General features: G+C 43.0%; 3 protein-coding genes across 5 annotated transcripts in view; 2 read left to right on the top strand and 1 right to left on the bottom strand.

Annotated features, from left to right (window-relative positions):
* The first annotated feature begins 125 nt into the window (after positions 1-125).
* Positions 126-4,694, top strand: LOC311253389 (uncharacterized protein). Its single transcript, XM_084347318.1, has 2 exons — positions 126-744; positions 1,907-4,694. The coding sequence occupies exons 1-2, from the start codon at positions 573-575 to the stop codon at positions 3,106-3,108; spliced, it is 1,374 nt and encodes a 457-aa protein (XP_084203444.1). The 5' UTR covers positions 126-572; the 3' UTR covers positions 3,109-4,694.
* A 1,209-nt stretch (positions 4,695-5,903) lies between these two features.
* LOC311253375 (protein NLRC3-like) overlaps positions 5,904-26,451 on the bottom strand; it is a 36,003-nt gene continuing 15,455 nt past the window's right edge. Inside the window, exons 1-11 of one of the 3 annotated variants that reach the window (XM_084347295.1) lie at positions 18,905-18,950; positions 16,986-17,175; positions 16,761-16,859; positions 15,674-15,775; positions 11,853-11,931; positions 11,470-11,698; positions 9,504-11,298; positions 9,239-9,412; positions 8,664-8,837; positions 8,233-8,279; positions 5,904-8,106 (exon numbers count right to left, since the gene is read on the bottom strand). In XM_084347295.1, coding sequence (XP_084203421.1) covers positions 7,556-8,106; positions 8,233-8,279; positions 8,664-8,837; positions 9,239-9,412; positions 9,504-11,298; positions 11,470-11,698; positions 11,853-11,931; positions 15,674-15,775; positions 16,761-16,859; positions 16,986-17,149 — 3,414 coding nt within the window. In that variant the 5' untranslated portion in view covers positions 17,150-17,175; positions 18,905-18,950 and the 3' untranslated portion in view covers positions 5,904-7,555. Of the gene's footprint in view, positions 8,107-8,232; positions 8,280-8,663; positions 8,838-9,238; positions 9,413-9,503; positions 11,299-11,469; positions 11,699-11,852; positions 11,932-15,673; positions 15,776-16,760; positions 16,860-16,985; positions 17,978-18,904; positions 18,951-26,451 lie in introns of those variants that run through there. The other 2 variants (XM_084347296.1, XM_084347294.1) reach the window with 2 other exon arrangements.
* On the top strand, positions 21,744-26,449 carry LOC311253384 (uncharacterized protein). Its single transcript, XM_084347308.1, has 2 exons — positions 21,744-22,354; positions 22,551-26,449. Exons 1-2 carry the CDS (start codon positions 22,183-22,185, stop codon positions 23,936-23,938), a joined length of 1,560 nt encoding a protein of 519 aa, XP_084203434.1. The 5' UTR covers positions 21,744-22,182; the 3' UTR covers positions 23,939-26,449.

Consider the following 26,451-nt stretch of genomic DNA (forward strand, 5'->3'; position numbering starts at 1 on the left):
TTCAAAACGAAGGTAACTAATATGTATAATAATAAACACTGTGACTTTACTGTGAAGGGTCTGTTTGTCTCCACCACTGTGTAAATTCAAGTTCCGCCCCTCTTATTTTGAAAACCCGCGATGCAGCGGTTCTGAAGGCAGCAACATGCTAACACATGCTAACTGTTCACGTGTCACGTCCGCTGTGACGTACAACCTGAGCGGAGCAGCGGAGTCTGTGTGAACGTGTCTGAGTTGACTTTGTACATTTTCTGGATTTTAATAATCAGGCACGAGTTATAAGTGAAGTTAGCATAGCATACGTAGCAGGAAATAGACGGACCCGGAAGTCGGCCTCACAGTGCCAGTCGGAGCCGCTTCGATAGAGACCAAACTGTTGCACGGAGACAACCCGTCCAGAACCAGACAGATGTGTCTGAGTGACTCTGTGCTGTTTAGTTAACATGTGTAACATCTGGACCAGCTCCTGCTGCCCCACGAAGCTAACGAAGCTAACTTAGCCCGCAGCAGGAAGTAGACGGAGCCGGACGGGATGTCTGTGGAGCAGAAGTCGCTGCTGTGAGTCCGTCAACATGTCTAAAGTCCAAACGCTGAGAGCTGTTGTGAAGCAGCGGCTGACTGCGGCTGCTGAAGAGATATTTGAGCTGTTTGAAAGGACGATAGCAGAGTACGAGGAGGAACTGAGTCGGCACCGGAAACTACTGGACGCTGTTTTCAAGCCTCAGGTCCAGTTACACAGAGCAGGTCGGTTCTGGTCTCACCTGAAATATTAAATTCTGTCCTTTATTATTAACACTTCCCTCAACACTAGTGAAGGATGTTTTAGTATTTCACGTGTTTATTCTGCAACAAAGCTGAGTTTTATTCAAACAAAACATTCCCTTTTATTCTGAAAGTCCGTCCAATCATCAGACTACAGCAGGCTACAAAATAAAAGCATCTGTTCAGTAATCAAACTAAACATGTCTCCACCTGCAGCGTCTTTCACGTGTGTCTGCAATAATAATATAGTTTCCACATGGCAGCTTTAAGATGAAACATTTACTGACTCTGCTGCACACACCTCTCAGAGTGTGTGGGAGCTTTTATCTTTATTTTCAAAGCCTGCAGTTATCTAATGAAGGATCTGTTTTGGAGGAAGCAAATGGAAAAATATAATATTGGATCATTAGAATATATAATGATCTATTAATATACATAATGTGTACAGTTAATCCCTGAGTTCAGGCAATAACAGTTTTAGTGGTAATTGTTTTTCTGAGGATTTTTTTGTTGTTTTTGTTTTACGAGCTGAATCATTGTCTCCACAGTAGAGACGCTCAGATTGTGTTTATTTTATCTTTCCTCTTTCACTTTCGTGCTTCTACTGCGGCTGAGTAGCTACATATTTAAATCGTCTTGTTGTTTGTCTGGTTTAATTGTTTTTATTGTTAATATTTCCAACGTTGTTGTGCTGTACATCCCGAGTCAGCTTTTTAAATTTGAACAAAAGCACTATGCTGTTCCACTATCTGACTTCCTGTCTGCTTGAAAATGAGGGTCAGGGGCGTAAAGTGTGACAATGCCACCCAAACACCAACCCGTCCAGTGCTCCCGACAGAAAAAAGGGTCCCGAGCCCGGCTGTGAGCGCCGGGTCGATCCCGATGTTTACTGATGTTGATCATGTCATATGATTTTGAGCAAACAACCTGAACTCACAATGTGGGTCAAGATTATATGTTAGCTAAAGAACAGCATTCATTAGCTGAGGTAAAGCATTGGCTAACTTAAGTACAGCAACTGTTAGCATTAGTTAGCCTAATTACAGCATTGGTTAGCTTAAGTGTGAAGTGGTGTCAGCGGGTTTAATGTTCACAGGAAGTTAGTTTTCTGAAACATGTTTCTGTATTTCTTTATTCTCCGCAGACGTCCGGCTGCTGTCAGTGAGTCAAGAAGAGGATCCTCCTGAGCAGCCGGACTGGAGCTCCGGTCTGGACCAGGAGGAACCACCAGAGCGTCCACACATTAAAGAGGAACAAGAGGAACTCTGGACCAATCAGGAGGAGGCTGATATCACTGAGTTCACATTCACTCCTGTCACTGTGAAGAGTGAAGAAGATGATGGAGAAGACTGTGGAGGACCAGAACCAGACAGGAACTTTCAGCCTGATAGTCATTTACAACCAGCTACTCATGACAAGACTCCAGACTTTTCTGTAGAAGGTTGGGATTTGGATGAGACCAGGGAGCCTCAGTCCGGTTTAAACTTTCTGAACAACTACCGAGGAGTTAACACTGGTGAGAAATCATTTCAGTGCTCTGAGTGCGGTAAAACATTCAGCCAAAACGCAAATCTGAAGACACACATGAGAATTCACAGGGGAGAGAAACCATTTAGTTGCTCAGTTTGCGGCAAGAGATTCATACAGAAGATACATCTGGTCCGCCACATGGCGCTCCACACGGGGGAGAAACGATACAGCTGCAGCGTTTGTGGGAAAAAGTTCACGTGGGAGCCTCAGCTAAAAAAACATCAGTGTGTTGTTCTCCAGTCGTCACAGATTCATCAAAGCCAAGAGCATCTGAAAACAGAAGCTGACGGAGAGGACTGTGGAGGACCAGAACCAGCCAAGAACTTTAATCCTGAATGTGCTACAAGCTTTGGCCATGAGGGACACAACGGAGTCCAAACCGGACTGAGATCTTTTAGCTGCTCAGTTTGTGGTAAAAAATACCCCCGGAAGAAATCTTTAACAGATCACATGAGAATCCACTCTGAAGGAAAAGGATTCAGCTGCTCAGTGTGTAAGAAGACGTTTCCATGGAGAGGACATGTCGTGACACACATGAGGATCCACACGGGGGAGAAACCCTTCAGCTGTCCAGTCTGTGGACGAAGATTCACAACAGACTCAAATCTGACCGCACACATCAGAGTCCACACAGGAGAAAAACCTTTCAGCTGCTCGGTTTGCAAAGTGAGATTCAGCGACAGAAGCACTTTGTCCAAACACATGAGAGTCCACACCGGGGAGAAACCGTTCACTTGTTCTGTTTGCGGTAAAAGTCTCGCATTGTATGGAAATCTGAGACGACACATGAGAATCCACACGGGAGAAACCATTTAATTGCGGTGTTTGTGACAAAAGATTCAATCAGCTACATCGATACATCAGTGGAGATCCTAGTTGAGCACATTTCATCCAGCAGGACTGAAGCACTGAGACCAAGACCAGTTTAGAAATGGTGATACAGACTCCAAAAACAGCTGTTCTTCATCTTTTCAGCTCAGATGAAGCCTTGTGTTTATTCTGATTCTGTCTTCATTTGTGTCCAGGTTATTTTATTATGTCTGGGAACTGCAGTGTCAAACATTACATGTATTCACTGATTTGAAATTGATTGATTTTGTCTGAGGCCACGTTCAGACTGCAGGCAAATCAGATTTGTCTTCAGATCTTTGAGTCCACTTAGTTTAAGAGATCGTGGGCTAGGGTTGGGCGATATGTGAAAAATTTCCAGCCGGCCACCGTCAGCCAATCAACCGGCGGTTGCCGATATATTCGGCAGTTGTGTTTGCGGCGGAGAAATAAAAAAAAGACGGGGGATGTTGCATTCATGTGATGTCGGAAAAAATCTAAAAATGACTTTCAGAATAGGATAATTCACATGAACGCCACCTCATGTCAGAAAAACATCTCGGATCTTCCGACACCACACGAATGCAGCAAAAAAGTTTAGCGTGCTTTGCGGGCGCAGATTTGGGATCATTTTGGATTTAGACCTGACGCAACCGGCAAGCCCAAAAACACAAGTCAGGTAATTTGCCGTCTATGCAAACGAGTGGTGCCAGCAAAAGATTCTAACGCCACCAATTTGCACGAGCATTTGTGAATACATCATCCTCAAGAGAACGCCAAGCTAACACCAAGAGAGGCGGCTCCCTCAACTGCTGCTGGAAAAGCCACGCTTCACCCGTCTTGTGAAAGACTCGTCGGAAATCATGTATGAAGCTGCCAGTTCCAATACACGCACACTTTCAATTGTGCTCTACGTAGTAATTATGAACTATATGTACCATGTTGAATTCTGTGGAGGCAGACCATTAATTAAGCAAAATAAAATGACGAAAATCGCCCAAAAATGAAACCAACCGTGACGGACTCAGCCGATGGGTGATTGCCGATATATTCGTCCAATCGCCCAAGCCTGTCACGGGCTTGTTTTTCTGTAAAGTCTTGAACTCATATTAGTAGTCGTGGGTTGTGGGGTATTTTGTTTGTTTTTGGTTTCTTTTTTGGGCTTGTCTCTCAAGTGTAGTTGAATCTTTGGGCTCTTGCTGCCGTCTCTCCTGTCTAATGAAGCAGAAATTAAACTTCATGTTCATTGATTCATTCATTTATTCATCATTTCTTTCTTGGTCAGGTCTGTTTGAGAAACATGGGAAATTACAATGTCTGGTAGTTTTGAAATGTCTTATAAAATGCATAGTGTGAATTGATCAAATTGACTCAAACTAGATAGTCTTTTTAAATTTTTATTTGGGCCGGGTTGCTTCTTTTGGGCTTGTTTCTCTCTTTGCTGTGTCAAGACATTACCAACGTCTCTGCATGGGTCGTGGTGATAATGGTATAGGTGTCGGTAACTACGTATTTGGTTTGTAACATTGTTGCATCATCACCTTTGAGTAAATTTAAATAAATGATGGTCTTTATTTCCGTAAACTCCTGCCTCTGTCTGTTCAGACAGAGTTTCTGCAAAAGGCGCCGGCACAAGTGTGTTGTTTCATACAGCAATAAGAGGCGTGACGGTAGACATCGAAACATTGAGATCTTTGTGGAGCTTTTTTGTCTGTTTCCATCTGTGAATCTAGAAATGTCTCAGCAAACTGTCATCATAAGGAATGCTGTTGTGACGGAGATCCTGACCCACCAGGCATCGTGAAACTGACAAAGAGAAGTTTTTTGCTTGAAATGACATCATCACATAATCACCATCAGTAAGTAGTGGACCCTGTCTGGCTCTCACTCCTGTAGAGGGATGCTGTTTTCGGGGGGGTTATTTGGTGATTTTATCTTTTATACAAGTTGCCAGAGACAGTAACTATAACAACACAGTAGTGAAAGGTGTCAAAGACGTGAGTCAACGTTTTTTGCTCGAAATCTCGTCCAGTGAACAGCAGGAGCTGTCTGGCTCTCGCTGCCGGGGTCGGATAAAAGTATAGATTCTGGTATAAGTTGCCAAAGACACTACCTGCGACCGCAATACTGTTTGGTCTCGTTAATTTGCTTTGTGGGTTGAAGTGTGGGACATTTGTCTTTTATTTGATGGATATAGGATCTGTTTAGTTGTTGGACTGAATGCCAGTTTACCCTCACACACAGACGTTGTCTTGCCTCTGTTACTACCTCCACTGGAGGATCAGAGGTGGAACGAAACAGGCAGGATTGGAACCAGAAGCTGCAATGCCGGGGTCTCACAATCATTAACAAACCCACCACACTACCCTTGCCCTGGGAGGTCTTCTCTGAGTCTTTGCCAGTAAGTCCTCTACTTTGATCCAGATTAAAATATCTGATAGTTTGAATAATTTTGTATAAAATATTTTGTATAAATATATACAGCTCCCAGAGGATGAATTCTGCTGACTTTGGTGTTTTGTTGCTAATAAAAAAGCTTTTTATCTAGCTTTTGGACATAGTTTCTAAAACTGGTTCAGACACACAAAGTCTGTTTAGAGTTTAGTTTTTCCTTTCCATATTAAAAGACTAGATTTGGATTCGACCAACATCCTCAAAACCTCAGAAGTCAGTGTTTCAGTTTCTTTCCACAACAAATCTCAAAATTCACTCAAACCTCAAAATGTCTTCATAAGCCAAAAAAGATGAACAAATGTTGGTAAAACAGTTTTTTCATTCCCGTGTTTATTACACCATTATAGATACAATGAATATAATTATCATGGTGGCCCTTTTTCTCATCATTAGAAACATAAACCAGCCAGAAACTTACTGTCAGTGTTGAGTACATCTAATGTCACCCATTCCCTCATGCATAATGATTATACCTGAATCACAGGGCTCCAGACCGGGACCATTTAGAAGCATTGTGCAAGTATTTTTAGGGACAGTGAGACTAAATTTCATAATTAGGAGCACCAATGCAACCTGCTAATATGCCCTTTAATACATAGGTGGTTATTGTTGCTGTGCAACCATTTGGTACTTTGCCCGCATGACCTGATCTGCTCCTCTCTTCTGCAAGGAGAGGAAGAAGGAGAGAGACGGTGCCTGAAAGTGGACAATAAGTTGCCATTGGCCAGATTATCATGGTTTTAAAAAATGCAGCGTAGTGAGGATATAGCAATTACAAACGCAAGCCAGATATAACGTGGACCTGCTGATGTGCATTCAAACCATGTTCATATGAGTCTGCTGCCATTCTGTTTGTCTGTCTGAATCCATTGCACTTGATTGACTTGAACTGAAGTCAGCACTCAGCAGAGACTGGTTCTGGTTCTGGTTCTCTCTCTCCTCTCTGTAACGTTATGTTCATGGAGTAAAGTACATTTCCCCTCCAGCTCCAGTCAGCAGTCAACATTATAGAACAGAAACACCCGACAATGGAGGTCACCTCTGGACCACTGCTGCAGTCAGGTTGATAAACAGGAGTGAAGAGAAATCCACTTTTTAATCCCAGAAGTTCAAAAGTAATCTCTGAGCTCTCCCCCTGTCGGTAAATGGCTCCAGATCAGAGCAGAATCTCTCGATCTGCAACCGACTCTCTCCACTAGTGCTGGTTGGCTCTGAGCACTGGATCTGCTCACCCTTGCTCTGCCCGGCCCTCCCTACACAACACTCGCACCCTTTTTCGACCAAGGTGGTTCAAGTGCTGGTTCAGAGCCAGTGCCTACTCTAGAACTAGTTCTTGGCATTTGGACAGCCAAAGAACTGGCTCCTGGCCAGGGAAACTGGTTCCAGAGTGGCACCAACAGTTGGTCTAGGAGAAAGAACCGTCAGGGGCTGGGGGCAAGGTTATTATGACCCAGGACCAACTAAAACCACTTGTGAGCGTCATATTTAGAAAAACAGCCATTGTAGCTGTTCTGACTTATCCACAGAAGAATAAACAAAAGATTTTCATTATTTTCAAGAGCTGATGCAGTCCTCCATAGTTGTTCCAAACAATTCTGGGAAACAAATTGGTTCTTAAAAGGTTTGAAGGGTGAACCAACTTTGAACCAGCACTACCACCAACCCAGAACCAGCACTTGGTTTGCTTTGGTTGAAAAGGCGTATCGGTAAACATCTTTTGTTTTGATACAGTGACCCTCAGCAGCAGAAATAACATTTTGTGCATTTAAGTGTTGAACCTGACTTGCAAGTACAAGTCAACTGCATTTCCACAATTTAACAACCATAACATCCACCCCTTATGGACTGGAAGTGGGATAAGTTAAAAGATTTGCAATATAAAGTTAATTAATGAATTTCTTACAATGGAGCAGCGATCCTGTACAGTCTCAACTGATGGGTTCAGCAGTGACAATGTTCCTCTGACAGATGACTTACCCTACTAAAGAGAACTCAGAGTCACCGAGGAACCAGACCACCAAAACCCAAAGCCAAATCCAGCATAAAGAGGTTCAGTAAATGTGGTGTTGAAGGTGTGGAGATGGATCAGTGAGTCAGAGGAGACTCTGTAGAAGGACAGAGTGCCAGCAGGACAGTTCACATACACTGCTACTCTACCAGAGGAGGAGGAGGAGGAGGAGGAGGAGGAGATGGATGTTGTTCTGTTATTGTGTTTGACAGAGTAACCATCACTCTCTGAGCAATACAGTCTCCAAGACTGATCATTCCATCCAAACAAACACTCAGAGCCATTTCCTCTCCTGCTGATTCTTCTGTAACTCACTGAGACATAAACCTCTCCTCTCCACTCGACCTCCCAGTAACAGCGACCAGTCACATTGTTTCTACACAGCAGCTGAGACCAGCAGTCAAACCTCTCTGGATGATCAGGATATGACTGATCCTCCTTCACATATGTCATCTTCCTGTTGTTGTCAGACAGTTTGATGTTTCTGTTGACTGTGTTTGTGTCGACTGTGAGCTCACAGGAATCTGATGGAGAGAAAAAGACACAACACAGCTGCAGTTATTAATGTATCATCAGTGTGGTGATGACATCACAGATGTGACTGAGTGATGTCACAGTGTGAAGCTGAATCAAAGTAAAAACACACTCACACTTCCTCAGACCCGGTGTCAACCATCGGACTCCAACAGGCTCCACCCTGAAAGGAGGAGGGGGGTCAGAGCAGCACATCCTCTTTCAGCATGCAGACATGGACATGACATGACTCATACACAGAAGCACAATATGTCCATCAGGCCTGCTTCTCCCTGTTCTCCCTAAATCTGAGCCGCAAGATGTTGGTGTGTGTGAAAGAGGAGTAATCATCTATTAACCAACACACACAAAACAAACGTCTTTTGGATGATCCCGTCTCCATTAAGAATCCTATTCCTGAAGAAAAATTGAAGGGACATTCCCATGAGCTTAGCATCTAAATATTAGAGAGGCTAAAATCCATCGAAATGATGGACAGAGAAAATGTTAACAGCTTTTCTCCTCTATCAGACTTATTGTCTGTGGCTGCAAGCAGGCCTCTTCATACCTGAGAGTGTCCAGTCTCCAGTCTGGATCCTCCTGTCGAGCAGACAGCTGCTTCACTCCTGAGTCTCCTGGATGATTGTACCTCAGGTCCAGCTCTTTCAGATGGGAGGGGTTGGAGTCCAGAGCTGAGGCCAGAGAAGTACAACCGCCCTCTGTGATCAGACAGCCTGACAGCCTGCAGACACACAAAACAACACACATAGAAGAACATCTGGGGAACCTGCTTTGTCAGGAAAATAGAAGAAAGAAATGTCTTTAAGAAATAAATAATTTAGCATAATGACAATCAACAAGTTAAGAGTAACAACGCCATTGTGATCTGAGGGCCCTGACACACCAGGCCAATGATTGGCCGTGGCCAATATCAGAGAAGTTGGTGAGCGTCGCTAGTTTTTGTGGTGTGTCACAGACCATTGGCATGAGTCACCCTAGTCAATGGCTTTCAGACCAACTGAGCATGCTTAATGAATAAAAAATGCTGTGTTTTGAGATAAATTTTAACAATAGCGCAGTCAAGGTTGAAAATGCCACCATGTTAACGTTAAGTATTAGTTTAGTGGGTTATTGAATCCTGACCTGAGAGTTTCCAGTGTACAGTGTGGACTCTCCAGTCCAGCCGACAGCTGCTTCACTCCTGAATCCTGCAGGTCGTTGTCACTCAGGTCCAGCTCTCTCAGACTAGAGGACTGGGAGCTGAGGACTGAAGACAGACCTTCACAGCTTCTCTCTGACAGGTTACAGCCACTCAGTCTGGATAAAAGACAGTAAGGAAACCAGTAAGAACTTTTTCTATTTCTCCAGTTGAAAGATCAAGTATTTTACATGAATAAATCCTACTTACAGAGCTTTGTTGGAGGCTTTGACCACTGGCAGCAGCCTCAGAAGAGCCTCCTCTGAAGCAGAGTATTTCTTCAGGTCAAACACTTCCAGATCTTCTGATGACAGTAAGATGAAGACCAGAGCTGACCACTGAGCAGGAGACAGTTCATCTGTGGAGAGACTTCCTGAGCTCAGGTACTGTTGGATCCCCTCCACTAGAGAACGATCTTTCAGTTCAGTCAGACAGTGGAACAGATTGAGGCTTTTTTCTGCAGATGGACTCTCTTCGATCTCTTTCTTAATGTACTCAATGGTCGCCTGATTGGTCTGTGAGCTACTTCCTGTCTGTGTCAGCAGACCTCGTAGGAGAGTCTGGTTGGTCTGCAGTGAAAGACCCAAGAGGAAGCGGAGGAACAAGTCCAGGTGTCCATTTGGACTTTGTAAGGCCTCGTCCACAGCACTCTGGTAGAAGTGTGTCACTGCAAATTCATAATTTCTTCTGTTAGATGTCTGAGATGTTGTTTGTTCTTCTGCGAGCAGATTAACTCCAGAGTTGATGAACGTCAGATGGACATGAAGAGCAGCCAGAAACTCCTGAACACTCAGGTGGATGAAGCAGAACACCTTGTCCTGGTACAGTCCTCTCTCCTCTTTAAAGATCTGTGTGAACACTCCCGAGTACACTGAGGCTGCTGTGATATCGATGCCACACTCTGTCAGGTCTGATTCATAGAAGATCAGGTTTCCTTTCTGCAGCTGCTCAAAAGCCAGTTTTCCCAGAGTCTCAATCATCTTCCTGCTCTCTGGAGTCCAGTGTGGATCTGTCTCAGCTCCTCCATCATACTTGACCTTCTTCACTTTGGACTGAACCACCAGGAAGTGGATGTACATCTCAGTCAGGGTCTTGGGCAGCTCTCCTCCCTCTCTGGTCTTCAACACATCCTCCAGAACTGTAGCAGTGATCCAGCAGAAGACTGGGATGTGGCACATGATGTGGAGGCTTCGTGATGTCTTGATGTGGAAGATGACTCTGCTGGCCTGCTTCTTGTCTCTGAATCTCTTCCTGAAGTACTCCTTCTTCTGTGGGTCAGTGAACCCTCTGACCTCTGTCACCATGTCAACACACTCAGGAGGGATCTGATTGGCTGCTGCAGGTCGTGTGGTTATCCAGAGGCGAGCAGAGGGAAGCAGTTTCCCCCTGATGAGGTTTGTCAGCAGCACATCCACTGAGGTGGACTCTGTAACATCAGTCAGGATCTCAGTGTTGTGGAAGTCCAGAGGAGGTCGACACTCATCCAGACCGTCAAAGATGAACACAACCTGGAACTCTTCAAACCTGCAGATTTCTTTGGTTTCAGTGAAGAAGTGATGAACAAGCTCCACCAAGCTGAACTTTTTCTCTTTCAGCACATTCAGCTCTCTGAAAGTGAATGGAAATGTGAACTGTATGTCCTGGTTGGCTTTGTCTTCAGCCCAGTCCAGAGTGAACTTCTGTGTTAAGACTGTTTTCCCGATGCCAGCCACTCCCTTTGTCATCACCGTTCTGATTGGTTCACCTCTTCCAGGTGAAGCTTTAAAGATGTCTTCTTGTCTGATTGTTGTTTCTGGTCTATGTGGTTTCCTGGATGCTGTTTCAATCTGTCTGACCTCATGTTCATCACTGACCTCTGCAGTCCCTCCCTCTGTGATGTAGAGCTCTGTGTAGATCTGATTCAGAAGGGTTGGGTTTCCTGCTTTAGAGATCCCCTCAAACACACACTGGAACTTCTTCTGAAGGTTGGATTTAAGTTTACGCTGACAAACTCTGTCAGGACTTCCTGAATAAACACACAACAAACAAGATCATAATTGGTTTATAAAATGACAATTCCCTTTCCTTCCCTGCCCTTAAACAGATTTTCCATCATCATCATCATCATCATCATCATCAGACTTCAGTAAACGTCTCATTGATCCATCATGTTAAATCTTTAGAGAAATCCTCTTACTGCTCTGCAGACAGTCAGCCAGCTCCTCCTGCTTCATTCTCCTCAGGAAGTGAAGTGTGATCTTCAGAAATGCCTCTCTGCTGCTCCTCCTCTGCTCTTCATCCTCACCATCCAACACCTCCTCATCCTCCCTCTGACTCTCTAAGCATTCTGGGTAATCTGAACTCAGAACCTTCTGGACCTTCTTCAGCTCGTTCTTCACAAAAGTGACAATGTTCTCCTCCAGCAGCTGGAACAGAATATTATGTGAATGAGAACATTTAACATCATGGAGCCAAACATCAGATCCATGTTGGACAGATTCACCACTGGTCTGTAAAGTGCAGCATGGAGATTATTGTGAACAGACTGGATGTAAAAGTAGTTGTTGTTCATGTACAGACCATAAATATGGAGTCCAGGTCTGTTTGATGCTGCTGGGCAGACGGACCTCTGGGAACCTCTGAGCTCTCCTGGTCGACTCTGTGGAGGAATCATGAAGAATTAGCTCACAGTGGCCCTCATTTATCAATCTTGCGTGAAAACGGGTGCAGATCTGAGCGCAGATTTGGTCTTACGACAGGACACACGTGTGATTCATGAAACATTCGTATCTGACCAATCCCAGCGTACGAATGATCGGGTCTTGATAAATGCGGCGGCTGAATTCGATCGTCATTAACATGTTACGCACTTAAATATTCCTGGTTCGGAGGCCTCGCCCACTGAGGTCAAACATGGAGAGAAGAAACACTGACAAGAAGAGAAACTTTTCCAAGATGGAGAGACAAATGGGCATTGGCTCATCTGGCTGGGCCGGCACATGAGAAGGCGCTCCATTCACTAATGCAATGTTGTGCAAAACTGAACAGGCCAAAATAATATCGCACACTTTCTCTGGGGTGCGCAGCAGCGTTCCCCCTGCTGGTCCGAGACGGAGCCACCTGTCCTTCAGCAACCCGAAGCAGCACCACTGTCACCTGTGTGCGCACTATTGAATCTGCGTTCCTGCTCTGTAGCAGGTTTGCCAGCGGGGTTATTAGGTATTAGAGGATAACCCTCGTCACCTAGAAGAACCATACCAAAATGTTCATCATCTGATACCTTGTTTAGTTTAATGCAATTCATCTAGGGTAGCTGCTTACCGAGGAGATGACTTTGGCTCTGCAGTGCGCCCTCCTGCAGCCAACACAGCTGTTTTGAAATATAAAAACAGCCACCAGCCACCAGCCCGAGCCACCAGCCCCGGCCACCACGTTTAAAAGTGATAGCTCGGCATCACAAATCACCTGTACATTTATCGAGTGGTAGTTTTTGCGATTGATGAATGCGTAATCATTCATGGATGGTGCCTTCAGACGCACGAGTGCAATAAATTGCTCCAACCACATTCGGAAAACCCATCAATCTCATAAAATTTTAATGTGCAATAATTAGTTGTCATGTTAGGCTATTTAGCCTATCATATTGTTTTATTTTACAAAAAAGTGGTATCAGTAAAAACGTGGGCTTTTTTAAAAATGTATATTTTTTTATTTAGTTTTATTCGTTTTAAGAATCCGTTTTGATCTGTTCTAAATATGTAACTGCTTATGCTTAATGACAGCTGAGGTTTGTTTAATAATTATTTTCAGACTCTGCTGTGCTGCACCGCAAATCCACAGACTCAGATTTGCGTACACGAGCTCAGACCTGACGTGAGATCTGATCGTAGCTTTCGCTCACATCCAAACTGATAAATAACGAAGCTTGCGTGGACATGGTCGTACGCACGGTTTTCTGCCGTACGTTCGTTTGATAAATGAGGGCCATTATGTCTGTCCACTCATTTCAACAGTGAATCAGATGGTTTCCCCTGTTAGATACATCTACTGTAGATGCTAACTCCAGCTTTTCGGCCAGGAGAAGATGTCATAAGGTGGCGTCCAACCTTCCCTGGAGATTTCGACTCTGAACCACGATGTCCTCCAGTTGGCGGATCTGCAGTCACTGTCCATCTTCTCCTGGCCTCCAGTTTAACTCGTCCCTCCTGTTCCAGAACCAACATGAGGCTTCCCCCAACCTGCCAGCAGCTGCCTTCTTCTCCCTCACTGCTATTCCCAGAGCTGTGAGCATGGTCAACACAGAAACCCTCTGCAGCTGATTAGATGGGAAATAGCTAGGCTTGCCACCCTTTGTCCCTGCACTGTTGGACCGGGTCCTGATACTTGGCGGCTTGCCTCCGTTTACTAGTCAAGTTGCAGTTTGCATTCATGACTGTCCAAGATGGACAGACTGATGGATGACCCGAAGACATAATGGCTCTGGTCATGCCTAATGCGTGCACTGATGCTGTATTCCAGTTACATGGGAGACCACTCACCCGAGTTGGAAAGTGGTAAATCTCGCAGCTGTCTTGCGACATTTCACCAAGGCACGCCCCCTTTTGGTCGGAATATCTACTGTCGGACTCGGTGCTGAGAGTACCCCGAGTTGAGCGAGGATAGACATACGACGTGACAAACAAAGATGGCTGCGGCCATAATTGATGTATTTTCTTTGTATTTGTACCACGTTGGTCGTTTTAATGTCGATTTTAAATGCTCTTACACACTTGATTACATTGCTTCTTTAATCCGGTCACCAATTTATGCATTGCACAGTCTTGCTGTGCCTGTAATACAATGTAAAGTTTTGTTTGCTAAATAGGCTAATGTAGCTAACAATAACAAAACAATGACTAGCTTGCTACTGCCCTGATGGTGCCCATGTTCTTTCGACTTGTCGTGTAGCGATGACAAACGGGAACGCTAAAAGTGCTACAAGCCAGGAAATGACGTCACGTTCTCGCGTAAGAGCAACTCATGCGAGTGGTCTCCCATGTAACTGGAATGCAGCATGAGGAATATAAATGGGGCTCAACGAGGTGGGTACCTAAGATTAGTGTCACTAATTCAATATTATTATTCAATTTGCGTGTACATTCCCGTTTTTAGCCACAAACAAATTTACTGAGGTCACAGTGACCTTTGACCACCAAATTCAAATGAGCTTTTCCTTGAGTCCAAGTGGATGTGTTTCCCAAATTTGAGGAAATTCTGTCAAGGCATTCTTAATATCATGTTCACAAGAATTGGGATAACCTGAAAACGTAATGGTGGGTTCAGACCGCATGCAAAGAAGATATTTGATCTCCGGACTATTAATTATATATATAATCTTGTGTGGCACCGAGCTGGGTGAGTTTCAGTGTCTGGATGACTGCAGCTTCCAGCGCTACCTGAGGCTGACCGGTGCTCAGTGCTCAGCCGCAGAGCGTCTGTCCATCTGTCTCCAGTGAGTGGCAGTTTCCTAATAGGTGTGTTAATAATAACTGTGACCAGCAAGTAGACGTAGACTGAATAAATCTGTCTTACACATCAGTATGAACCCTAAACAAAGAGATTTCACTGTGATCTTGCAATAAATGGATCAAGAGGACACTGAAATAACAACATCGTTATGCCGGCTTGTAAAACGCCTGAATTTATGCTTCATCAGGACTGTCGGCCAGACAACAAGCAAACAACTCATTAAATGTAACAAAACTGGATAGCACATGCTGTGTGTCTCCTCTGTGGCCTCAGATAGGCCTCGTCTGAGCCTGGACTCATCATCATCATCATCTGGCTGTGTCCTGGTCCTGGACGATCACCTAGTCTGCTCACCATCCTCTTCTTTTTCCGGGAAGTTCACCTCATCATTAGCCCACCCATCATCGTAGAAAGTAGGAAATAACCATCAGAAATAACCATCGGCCATCTTCATGCGTTTTGTCTGAGAGTTGATGCTGAGCTAATCTTAAATGACTTTGCTTTTAATTATCCTAGAAAAGTATTCCCCTTTTTGCATTTTTGAATCGTTTTTGATAAAATTCCTTAATTATGTCGGCACAAGTTTAATACATTTACATTACATATTTACATGTTATTATATTTATTTTGTTGGTGTATGTGTATGTGTCTGTGATCCTTATTCATAATCCATGTCCCTGTGTTTTCCCTTATGACAGAGGTTGTTTTTACAACTTTTCTATAAGAGTGATTCATTTAATGTGATTGATTGATTAATTTGGAGGAAAATTAATCGATTAATCTGCTTAATATAACCTCATGTGGTGACAACGCTGCAAAAAAATGGAAATCTGACGAATGAAAATCTCATACAAACACTTTTTTTGTTTTCCTTGTTAGTTTTAAATCCCAACCTTTGATCAAAGGAGTGACGTCCATCTGTGAAAGATATGGAACGATCCATAAAGCAGTCACTCTTAACGGACACACTGCTGGGTTCTGGATTCAGCCTCATCCTGATAGAAACACATAAAAATAATAATCTGCACTTCAACCAGAATACAGTACAGTAAAGTAGGATACATCTACTGTAGATACAATTGACAAAAGAATTTGCTCGTTGTTTTATCCTGAGAAATCTGGAAAATGATGAGTTAATGGAGGACCACAGGGGAATCAGGGTTTAACCTCATCAGACTAATCAACGATGCCATAACTTGTTTTTAAAACAAAAACATCCTGAATTAGACATGTTTCCCTTTCTACAGTACCAACTGGATACTGACATGGAGGGAAAATGTGACTGGTTACTATTTTTGGATCTTTTACTTAAGTCTCTTTTTCAAATTCAATGCCAACTGAACGATGTCCGAGCTGCTTGAACAGAAACGGATGAAAAGTATATACATGCCAACATTCTGAACTTCAATTATGCAAAATAAAGAAATCATAAGATAATTATGCTGCATTCATGTGGTCCTCAGATGGGACCACTTCCTAGTCTGGAAGCCGTTTGTCCGACATCAGTGCCTTCATGTGTGTCATGTTGGTATGTGGGAGCAACATGGATGCCAAAAAGATGGTTTTGCATTTTATCGCTCAGAGCGTTTAAACAACACTGACAGCTGTTTTTCAGTATTTCAGGAAACAATACAATGAGTTTGGTAAAAGTTTATTACTACCAACCAAATGTTTACTTTCATCCACCATGTTTCAGTTTCATAAAACATCAACTTGGCAAATACAAATATTATCTCCGAGTTGTTGTTTCGACTTGAGAGGGCATTCATGAGAATTTCCCCATCGGAAAAAATGTTTTTCCAATAACTCCAACAACATGAACGCACAGGTAGCCTCAATAACATCACAGCTTAATACTCAAGCAATCATCAGACAACAGTCACAAAGTGGAGAAGATGTTAAATTTAAGTTGAGAGTTTTAGAAGAAAACTTACATGGATTTAAAACCGATTCAGACATGAATCAGTAATAACAGCTCACCTCTTTGCTGCAGAAGGTTGTTGGCCATGAAAAGTCATGTGATCACGTGAACAGTCTCTCTTGAGGGACACAGAGCTGGGCTCAGGTCTCTGGTGGATCCTGATACAAGAACAAATTAACTGAAGCTGACATGTTCAGTAAGAAGGTCCCTGCGTAATGTAAACATTTAACAATTTTAAATATATACAGTGATCATTCACGATTAAAACGTGAACAATAACTTACTTTTTGTCAGAAAAACATCCTTGTTTGAATGTAATAATAAAATCCTTTGACTGGTCACTCTTGAAGGACACACAGCTGGGCTCAGCTCCAGGTCCAGGTCCAGGTCCAGGTCCAGTGGTTTTAGAGGGAGGGTCTCCCTCCTCTCTGTCCTCACACTGATTCATGCTGCTCAACTCACACACACTTTCATCTGGAGAGGAAACACAAATCATTCATCTGCACATCAACTGAAATCAGCCTTTCCATCATGTCTCCTGTCAGAACATCAGCTGCTCCTCCACTGATTGGCTGCTTCATATCAGTGTCACATGAATGCTGCACTTCTACTGTCAGTCCACTAGATGGTGTCATGGAGCTTCAGTGAAGTGAAGTGATGCATTCACTGACACACACTGACTGAATATTTGAGTACTTGAGTACTTCAGTTGTATATAAATGACACAAATGCTCACAGACGAGGTTATGTTTGAAGTTTTACTCACATTTAGTCTCGTTTGCCGACTTCCTTCCGCGCTTTCTGATTTCTTTGGTTTGTACATTTTTGGTTGTATTTTTTCTTTGCATGTTTTGGTGTCTTCTCTTCCACATGACAGTGGGCGTAAAGCACTTTTACATTGATTAACAACCGATGAACAGACCTCTGTGGGTAAAGCTTTTGGTATATTGTGAAGACAGTCCCTCTCATTTAAACAACCTTTTGTGAGTGTCCAGACCCGCCTTGTGAGAGGTCACGCCACAAGCCTCAGTTCCTCTTCCTCCTGGCCTTTCCACATTACAGTAGTACTCTCACATCACTGTGATATTTTACCCAGGAAGCCTAGTGTTCAAATAGCCTTAGCCTCCCAGACGCCCTCCCCCCTGTTGTTGAGCCCAAACCTATTGTTTCCTGTTACCTGCATGAAGACTGACCAGAAAGTCACTGTGGTCAGAGAACTTTGCATCCCTGTTTTGAACTTCTGTCAGCGTGATATCTGGCCATGTGTTTAAACAGGTTATAAACACATGTCGGATAAATATTTCTGTTATATTGTTAAAGAATGTTCAGTTTTGTGAGAATAAGAGTTTGAGACAGTTGAGATTCTTATAAAGTTTCTGCAACAAATGCATTTTGCCATAAATCAGAGAATATTTAAAGACTAATTCAAAGGAAATCTCTTTGATTTGATTATTGATCAGTCACAGCTGGTGCTGAGGGCTCAGTCTATATGATGACGTCATAGTAAATGGTGGGCCACATTCATGTTTTTGGACTCTCCAGGATAACATGTATCTGATCATTATGAACAAGAACCTGAACACCAACATATTATAAGTCACATCAGCTGCAGTCAGCAGCAGCAGGGAGAGGAGGAGGGACAGGAAGTCCCCAGACTCCCTTGAAAAATCGCTCCATTTTGTGAGTTGTTGAGTTAAGAGGACCTTTATAAACTGTGTGAAAAGCTGTCGATGACAAATTCTGAATGATTCGGGCCTTCTTGTAAGTTCGGCCCATGTTACAGCCTCGTTTTAGGGGGTGCTGCAGCCCCCTCAGCACCTCCAGCTCCCGCATCCAGGCGAACAGCTGCTCTGCAGCCGCGTTCAGTGCGTCAGACAGCGGGAGAGCGGCGGCTCGTCTCGGCCTCCTCCACAGGCTGATTCAGGCAGGAAAAGCTGCCTTCAGTCATCAGTAAGTGGAGCTACACACTGACAACCACTCTGTGCTCACATACTGACCAACTAACTCCACTTCTACTCTCATTCCACACACAAAATGGCGGAGAGCCGCTGTGAGCGGTTCCCTCTGAGGTGACTTTATGAAGTTTGTTCAGTCTGAACGAGGATTTCTGCTGTTTTTAGCGCAACAAGCGGACAAAAGTGAACAGAGACAAGATGAGCAGAGTCATTAAAGTGTGAAACATCTCAAATGTCCGTTAAATTACCTTTAGACGGAGAGAAGAAGCTGCTGCGACACGAGGAGCAGTGAAAGTGAAAGTTGATATCTGAGGAGGGCTCAGGCTGTACGGAGGCTCAGGAGGACCTGAAACACACTAAAGGGGTTTTAAAGGTCGCAACTGTGAGCTGAATAATAGAGTAGTAGTAGTAATAATAATAATAATAATAATAATAATATAGTGTTTGCGATTGAGGCACAACAATATGGCTGAAATCACTAATGTGGTGTAATAATGAATGAAGTCATGCAGAGAACAGGTGGTGAAGATAAATACAATTATTTGAGGAGAAGATACAAATAAAAGTGTTCAGCAGAATAAAAAGGATAAACTGAGTGCTGTAAGAACATATATCTATACTTAAAGAAACATTTGAAGCTATTTTATTGAGTTTGATTACATGTATATCTTTGTTATATTTAGCATTTCTCTTCAGTGCAGAAGAAGATTTCTGACTTTCATCTCAAAATTCTTCTTTTCTCTCAGAATTCAGATTTTAAATCTTGAAAAAAAAACAAAGTCAGATTTGAATTATTTCTTTGTCAGTGGCTTTGATCCTCCTCCCTCCTGACCTCATAACGAGGTTAATTCGGTCAGTCACACTTTCAAGTGTTGAGTGTGTGACTCACTTCCTCACGACGACACTCATCCCCGCAGCAGTTCACTGAATACTAAATCTGAAAGAGGAAAAAGAGGAAGCGACCCAGACAGTTTTGCTGCTGAAACCAGGGAAGAGGAGGACGGTAGCGCTGATGTCTCCACACGCCAACACCTCGCTCTGCATACTCTGCAGAACAGAGTCTGTATGTGACCACTGAGAGTTCATCATAGCAGGAATTACATCATCACGTGCTGTACAAATAAAGTTTGTGTTATTATTATTAGTAGTAGTAGTAGTATTGTGACCCATATAACTAGTTGCACTTGAACTTGTACTGCAATCCTGATTGATAACAGCAAGTCAGGAAGTATAATGCATGTGAAGGTATATGATACATAAGATATAACGCTGTAAATCCGAATATTATATGATTATAATTATTGATAATTGTTATTATCATCATTATTATCATTATTAATATTATTATTATTATTCGTATCATTATTAGTAATAGTAGTATTATAATAATCATTAATATTCCTATTATTTTCATTACTATCACCATTATTATTATTATTATTATTATTATTGTTATTATTAGCAGTAATAGTAGTAGTAATATTAGAGATATGAGCATTTAAGTATTCAGTTTTATTATGAAAATCACCAAAGCAGTGGTACCAGAATCAGGTGTACTTCCTGTGGCTAACATGCTAATTTTTCCTGTTAAGATGAACTGGGAGTGAAGCTGCAGCGTCTGTAGGTTTGAATAAACTTGTTCCACCTCAGACTCATCTCCTGTTTGGGGCGAGCAGGAAATAGACAGATCCAGAAGTCGGGCTGACAGTGCTGGTTGGAGCAGCTTCAATAGAGATCAGACTGTTTAACTCGATGTTATTTTGACTGTGGAGGATCAGAACCAGAGAGGAACTTTAATCCAGAGAGTCTTTTACATCCAGATGTGGATGACAAGCTCTGACCACAAGGGAGGTCATTCAGAGAGGAAATGTTTCAGCTGCTCGGTTTGTCAGAAAACCTTTCAACAGAGAGGACATGTTGTGAGGCACACAATACTCTACACAGGAGAAACCCTTCAGTTGTTCCTTCTGTGGTAATGTGTTTTCATCCAAGTCATATCTGAGACAACACATGAGAATCCACACAGGGGAGAAACCCTTCAGTTGCTCTGTCCGTGTCCCTAAAGTTTCTTTTTATAGAAAATATTTTGGTGAATAAAAAACGTTTTTCCAAAATCACATGGTTTGTTTCTTGACTTCAGCACAACAACCTGCCTTTTGTGTTGTTTCCACAGATGGCACAAGCACACACGCTTTGTGTAAAAAGTAAAAAGTCTCCCTCTGAAGGACATCTGTGGTCAAAGCTAACTGAAGCTCACGTCATATTAATATAATTCAAAGACTATTAAAGTTAAAGGTAGAGTCAGTAGGATTTGTCCCAGCTGTTCCTGAACGCACCACAAAGATGGTTGATTGTTGAGTCTCATTCCCAGGACGTCAAATAGCCACATGTTGGGTTGGTAAAGCGTCCCGAGCAGCAACAAAGAGAGAAAATAAGAAACTCTAGCAGCTAGCAGGAGTACCTTGGGAGTGTTGGTGTTTACACTGCTAGTGCTGGAGCTTTGGACCGCTGGGAGAATGGGTTTCTCTGGCCCGAGGCTAGCCAGCTAGCATGCTAACTTCAGCAGATATCTCTGCAGTGCTGTACATGGACTGTTATTTCTTCACATTCTGTTGATAATTGTTAAAATCCCTACATTTGTAAAGGGAGTCTGGTGATGTTGTGGTTACTGGTTCAATGGTTGGATCAGTTGAAACAAACTGTTCACAAACAGCTGCTGACATTGGCAGGTTAAGAGAAGAAGAAGAACTATTTGCATTTGACTTACACATATGACCAAGGAGGACAGATGATAACTGCCCCCACAGTTGTAATATACACATGGTGTGCATCAGAGAACTTTAGAAAAGTAAATAAAATAAATAAAAATAAATGTCAGTCTGTTTGATATTAGATTTTTTCTCCAAATCGACATAGTGCTCCTTTAAATATAAATAAAACAGTTTAATATTCAGCACATCGTGTATTTCTCTGTACACGCCGGTCCAGCAGGTGGCAGCACTCAACTTTAGTGCCGCCAGTGAAACAGACAAGAAAAAGGAAATCTCACTCTTATTTTGAAAATCAGCGAGGAACGGGCAGCGGAAGGTCGCGTACTTCCTGTGGCTAACATGCTAACTTTTCCTGCTACGTGTCACGGACGGACGAGATGAAGTGAGTGGAGCAGCAGAGTCTGCAGGTTTGGACCAACTTGTTCAGACCTTCGGGATGTTTCACCTCAGACTCGTCTCCTGTTAGCACAGAATGCTAAAGGAAGCTAGCGTAGCTGGGGAGCAGGAAATAGACGGAGCCGGAAGTAGTCGGAGCCGCTTCGACAGAGACCAGACTGAGTTTCACGGAGACAACCCGTCCAGAATCAGACAGATGTGTCTGAGTGACTCCGTGCTGTTTAGTTAACATGTGTAACATCTGGACCAGCTCCTGCTGCCCCACGAAGCTAACGAAGCTAACTTAGCCCGCAGCAGGAAGTAGACGGAGCCGGACGGGATGTCTGTGGAGCAGAAGTCGCTGCTGTGAGTCCGTCAACATGTCTAAAGTCCAAACGCTGAGAGCTGTTGTGAAGCAGCGACTGACTGCGGCTGCTGAAGAGATATTTGAGCTGTTTGAAAGGACGATAGCAGAGTACGAGGAGGAACTGAGTCGGCACCGGAAACTACTGGACGCTGTTTTCAAGCCTCAGGTCCAGTTACACAGAGCAGGTCGGTTCTGACAGCATGTTCTGTTCGTCCTTTTAGAGACCAGAGACAATAACAACAGACATTATCATTCTTTTAAAACGTTTTGACTGAGCGTGTCCAGAAACCCACAAACCAGTTGCACGCGTTGGAAATGCTTCTGGTTCTCACTCCGTTGTTGTCCTGTCTCAATGTGTTTGTATTTCTTTCTTCTCCGCAGACGTCCAGCCGCTGTTACTGAGTCAAGAAGAGGATCCTCCTGAGCAGCAGGACTGCAGCTCCGGTCCGGACCGGGAGGAACCACCAGAGGTACCACACATTAAAGAGGAACAGGAGGAACTCTGGACCAATCAGGAGGGAGAGCAGCTTCAAGGGCTGGAGGAGGCTGATATCATCAACTTCACTGTGAAGAGTGAAGAAGATGATGAAGAGAAACCTCAGTCCTCACAGCTCCACCAGGGTCACACTGAGGATGACGGAGAGGACTGTGGAGGACCAGAACCAGCCTGGAACTTTAATCCAGAGGGTCTTCTAGAACCATTTACTCACGACAAGACGTCGGACTCCTCTGAACCTGATTCCTTTAACGGTGACGACTTGAAGCCGAGCAGTGGACCTCAGTCAGGTTTACACTGTCTGAAAAACAGTGGACGCACCACTGGTGAGAAATCGATCAGCTGCTCGGAGTGCGATAAGAAATTCAGCTTCAAGTCGCAGCTGAAGAAACACATGATAACTCACACGGGAGAGAAACCGTTCAGCTGCTCCGTGTGCAGTAAAAGATTCAACCAGAAGATTCATCTGACGCGTCACATGGCGCTGCACACGGGGGAGACGCGCTACAGCTGCAGCGTCTGTGGAAAGAGGTTCATTTGGCATTCTCAGCTCAAGAACCATCAGTGGGCCGGTTGTCGGTCGTCGCAGCTTCACCAAAGACAAACTGAAGCGAAGAAAACAGGAGCGGATGGAGAGGACTGTGGAGGACCAGGACCAGCCAGGAACTTGAATCCTGGGTGTGCGACGAGCCACGAGGGGGATCAGCAGGGACACAGTGGAACCCAAACGGGACTGAAACCATTTCCAACCGATCACATGAGAACTCACTCAGAAGAGAAATGTTTCAGCTGCTCGGTTTGTAAGAAGTCGTTTCAGTGGAGAGGAAATCTTGTGACGCACATGAGAATCCACACAGGAGAGAAACCCTTCAGTTGTTCCGTCTGCGGCAGAAGATTTGCAGCTGAGTCCAGTTTGCCGAGACACTTCAGGATCCACACAGGGGAGAAACCTTTCACCTGCTCGGTTTGTAAAAAGACTTTCAGCGACCGAAGCGTTTTGTCCAAACACATGAGGGTCCACACCGGGGAGAAACCGTTCAGCTGTTCTGTTTGTGGTAAGACGTTTGCTCAAACCGGAGATCTGAGGCGACACTTGACCGTCCACACCGAGAAAACATTTGCTTGCAGTGTTTGCGGTGAAAGATTCACTCGCCTCGCTCATGCCAAGAAACACAAGTGTGTTGGTGAGAACAGTGGAAGTCAAACCCAGCAGGGTTCAAGTTCTCAGGGCAACACGGACCAGCTCACCACTGAAACACAGAGTCCGAACTAAGTCACGCTTCACGTGATCATGTTATTTTGTTTATGTTTGTCTACATAACTTTTACCGTCGTCTGAGACTTGAGCTCTTTCTATCTCCTGTGCAGCAATATGGAAATGACTTGACCTCCATCAGTGTGTCAGAGTCCTCCTGCCTCTTTAGTTTCATACTTCAGAAGAGTTTAAGTCTCGTTTCAGCTCCAGTGGACATTAACTTTAAATAAGTAAATGATGAAGAACTTATCATTAACAAAAAGCGTTCTCTGCTAACGATGGCCGTCTGACCGGGTCATGTGAAAAGTCTTTAAAGGGGCACTTTGTAGTTTTGAAGAGGAAAGTCTAATATTTATAATATTAATGAGGTAATAAGACATTTTTTTCTAACAGAACACTGTTTGAAGCTAGAAAGGTGGCAGGGTCCGCCACATATAAACAAAGTAAAACAGTATAAAGTGTGTCGTCCTTTTAAGGTCAGTTTGTTTCTTCAGTCATGAGAACAAAGAGTTTGATGATTGAGTTTGTTTCAGTCAGTGAGGATCTTTCTCTTATTGTTATTATTTCTTCAACAAAACTACAGACTGCTCCTTTAAAGGTTTTTTCCTCGCATCATAAATCGAGTGAATAACAGATATTTTTACTTGATTTCAGAAAATATCTGAAACAAGTATTATTTTTTCTGATTGTAGCACAGCGGCCACAACTTAAACTTTATATTTTTATGATTTTGACATTTTATCCCACAATTCTGACTTTTTAAAATATTCTCACAGCTTAAACATGTTTTCTTTTCGAGAAGGAACAAATAGATAAATCTCTATTAATATTTTAATTATACCAGGTTTTCATTTGTTTAAGACGAAGCTTTTAAAAGCTCAGATTTAATGATTCATTTTCTGTTGATTTCTTTTGTTAAACACTTTAAGTTATCGCGAAATATGTTCAGTGCTTCAATATGTGTGTGAATCAATAAGTCATTTATTGATTATGGGTCAGTCCATGCCAACTCGCCCACAATCCAGAACTTTTCCCGGTTCATGTCCAAGATGTCCTCCTTAAATGAAGTTCATGTGACTGTCAACATCGTACAGCTGAACTCCAAATACCTTCTTAAGTTATGGATTTTTGAAGTTTGGCTCTCTAAACTAGATTTCAGGATTTTTGTGACATTTGTCCCGAACAATCTGGTAACTGTGACCATCCAGCAACGGTTATTCAAATGATTTCATGTTATAAATGATCCTCAGGGTCTCTGTGACGTTCAGGACACATTTCAACCCAATACAGTGAAAAATAAGACTAAAGAAGTGTTTGTGTGCAGCTGTTGGATTTCACAAGTTTCAACACAAATTTATTTCAAGAACATTCCTGACAGCCGGTCCTGGGTCAGTCGGCATGGAGCGACCCGTATATAGAACATTTAAAGATGTTATCTGTTGATCTTTTACTAATTTTCTGAAAATAACAAAAATGTTAAATGATGGAAACATTCAGTTTTTATATTTCTGCAGTGGATATCAAAACTTCCCCTGAAAAACATTCAAGGACGTAAAATCAAACCGTGGAAGCTTTTATTTAACATGTGTGTCACTCAAATGTTGATGTTTCTGGTTGTTTCATGTGTTTTTATAATGAGAAAAAAAGGTATGATCATGTTCATAAACTCATCTTATCATATCCATAGTGACAATAAACAGATGGATGAACAAACTCACGGAGGAGCCGTTTGTGTGATCGTGCTCACATGCTGATGTTCAGAGACTCGGGTTGTTTCCACACTGTCGACCTTAATCACATTCAGTAACTTCACTGGGTGTATGATGCATATTTCTACAGGAATAAGAGACCGTAATTACAAAACTGTGGGCATGAATATTAACTGGAATGTTTTATATAATCACTCATTATTAGAACCAACTGAAACTTTATTGTTGTAAGTGAGGAGGCTTCCTGTCGCTTCATGAAGCAGCAACAGGCCCATCGGAGTCTTTTTACATTTTGAGCAGCTGAAACAAATATCTGAAAATCAACAAACTATTAACCTGTGCAGACTTTTGCAGGAGTTTCTGGTCAGACGTTTTCAGTGAAAAAGATATTCACAGCTAATAAAAGAGAAATGACCCACACTGGTAGCAGGTCGTGACTTCAGCGTCGGTGTGTGAAGAGGGCTTCAGCTACAGCAGCAGCTCTGTAACAACCAGCCGACCTTACCGCCTCCGTATGTATCTCTTGTACATATGAGTCTTAATTTTCAATGGGTTTTTCTTATGTGTTTATTTTGTGTAGACATACTCGGCTCTTCCGATTCTGATGCAGTAGTGGTGGTATTCATTTAGGATGAGGTGTGTTTTATCAGCAAATCAGTCCATGAGTGTAAAATGATTAATAACAGAGTTGTGTGTATTTTGTGTGTATTTATTTCATTTTATTTCAAAAACAGAATATTAACAGCTGATGTGAAAACAAAACAAACACGTCTGTATTAGTCTGTATATATTAATTAAAACGTATAATTTTGCTGACATTATG

This window comes from Pagrus pagrus, assembly GCF_965226575.1.
Source record: "Pagrus pagrus genome assembly, chromosome: 24".
NCBI lineage: Eukaryota > Metazoa > Chordata > Actinopteri > Spariformes > Sparidae > Pagrus > Pagrus pagrus.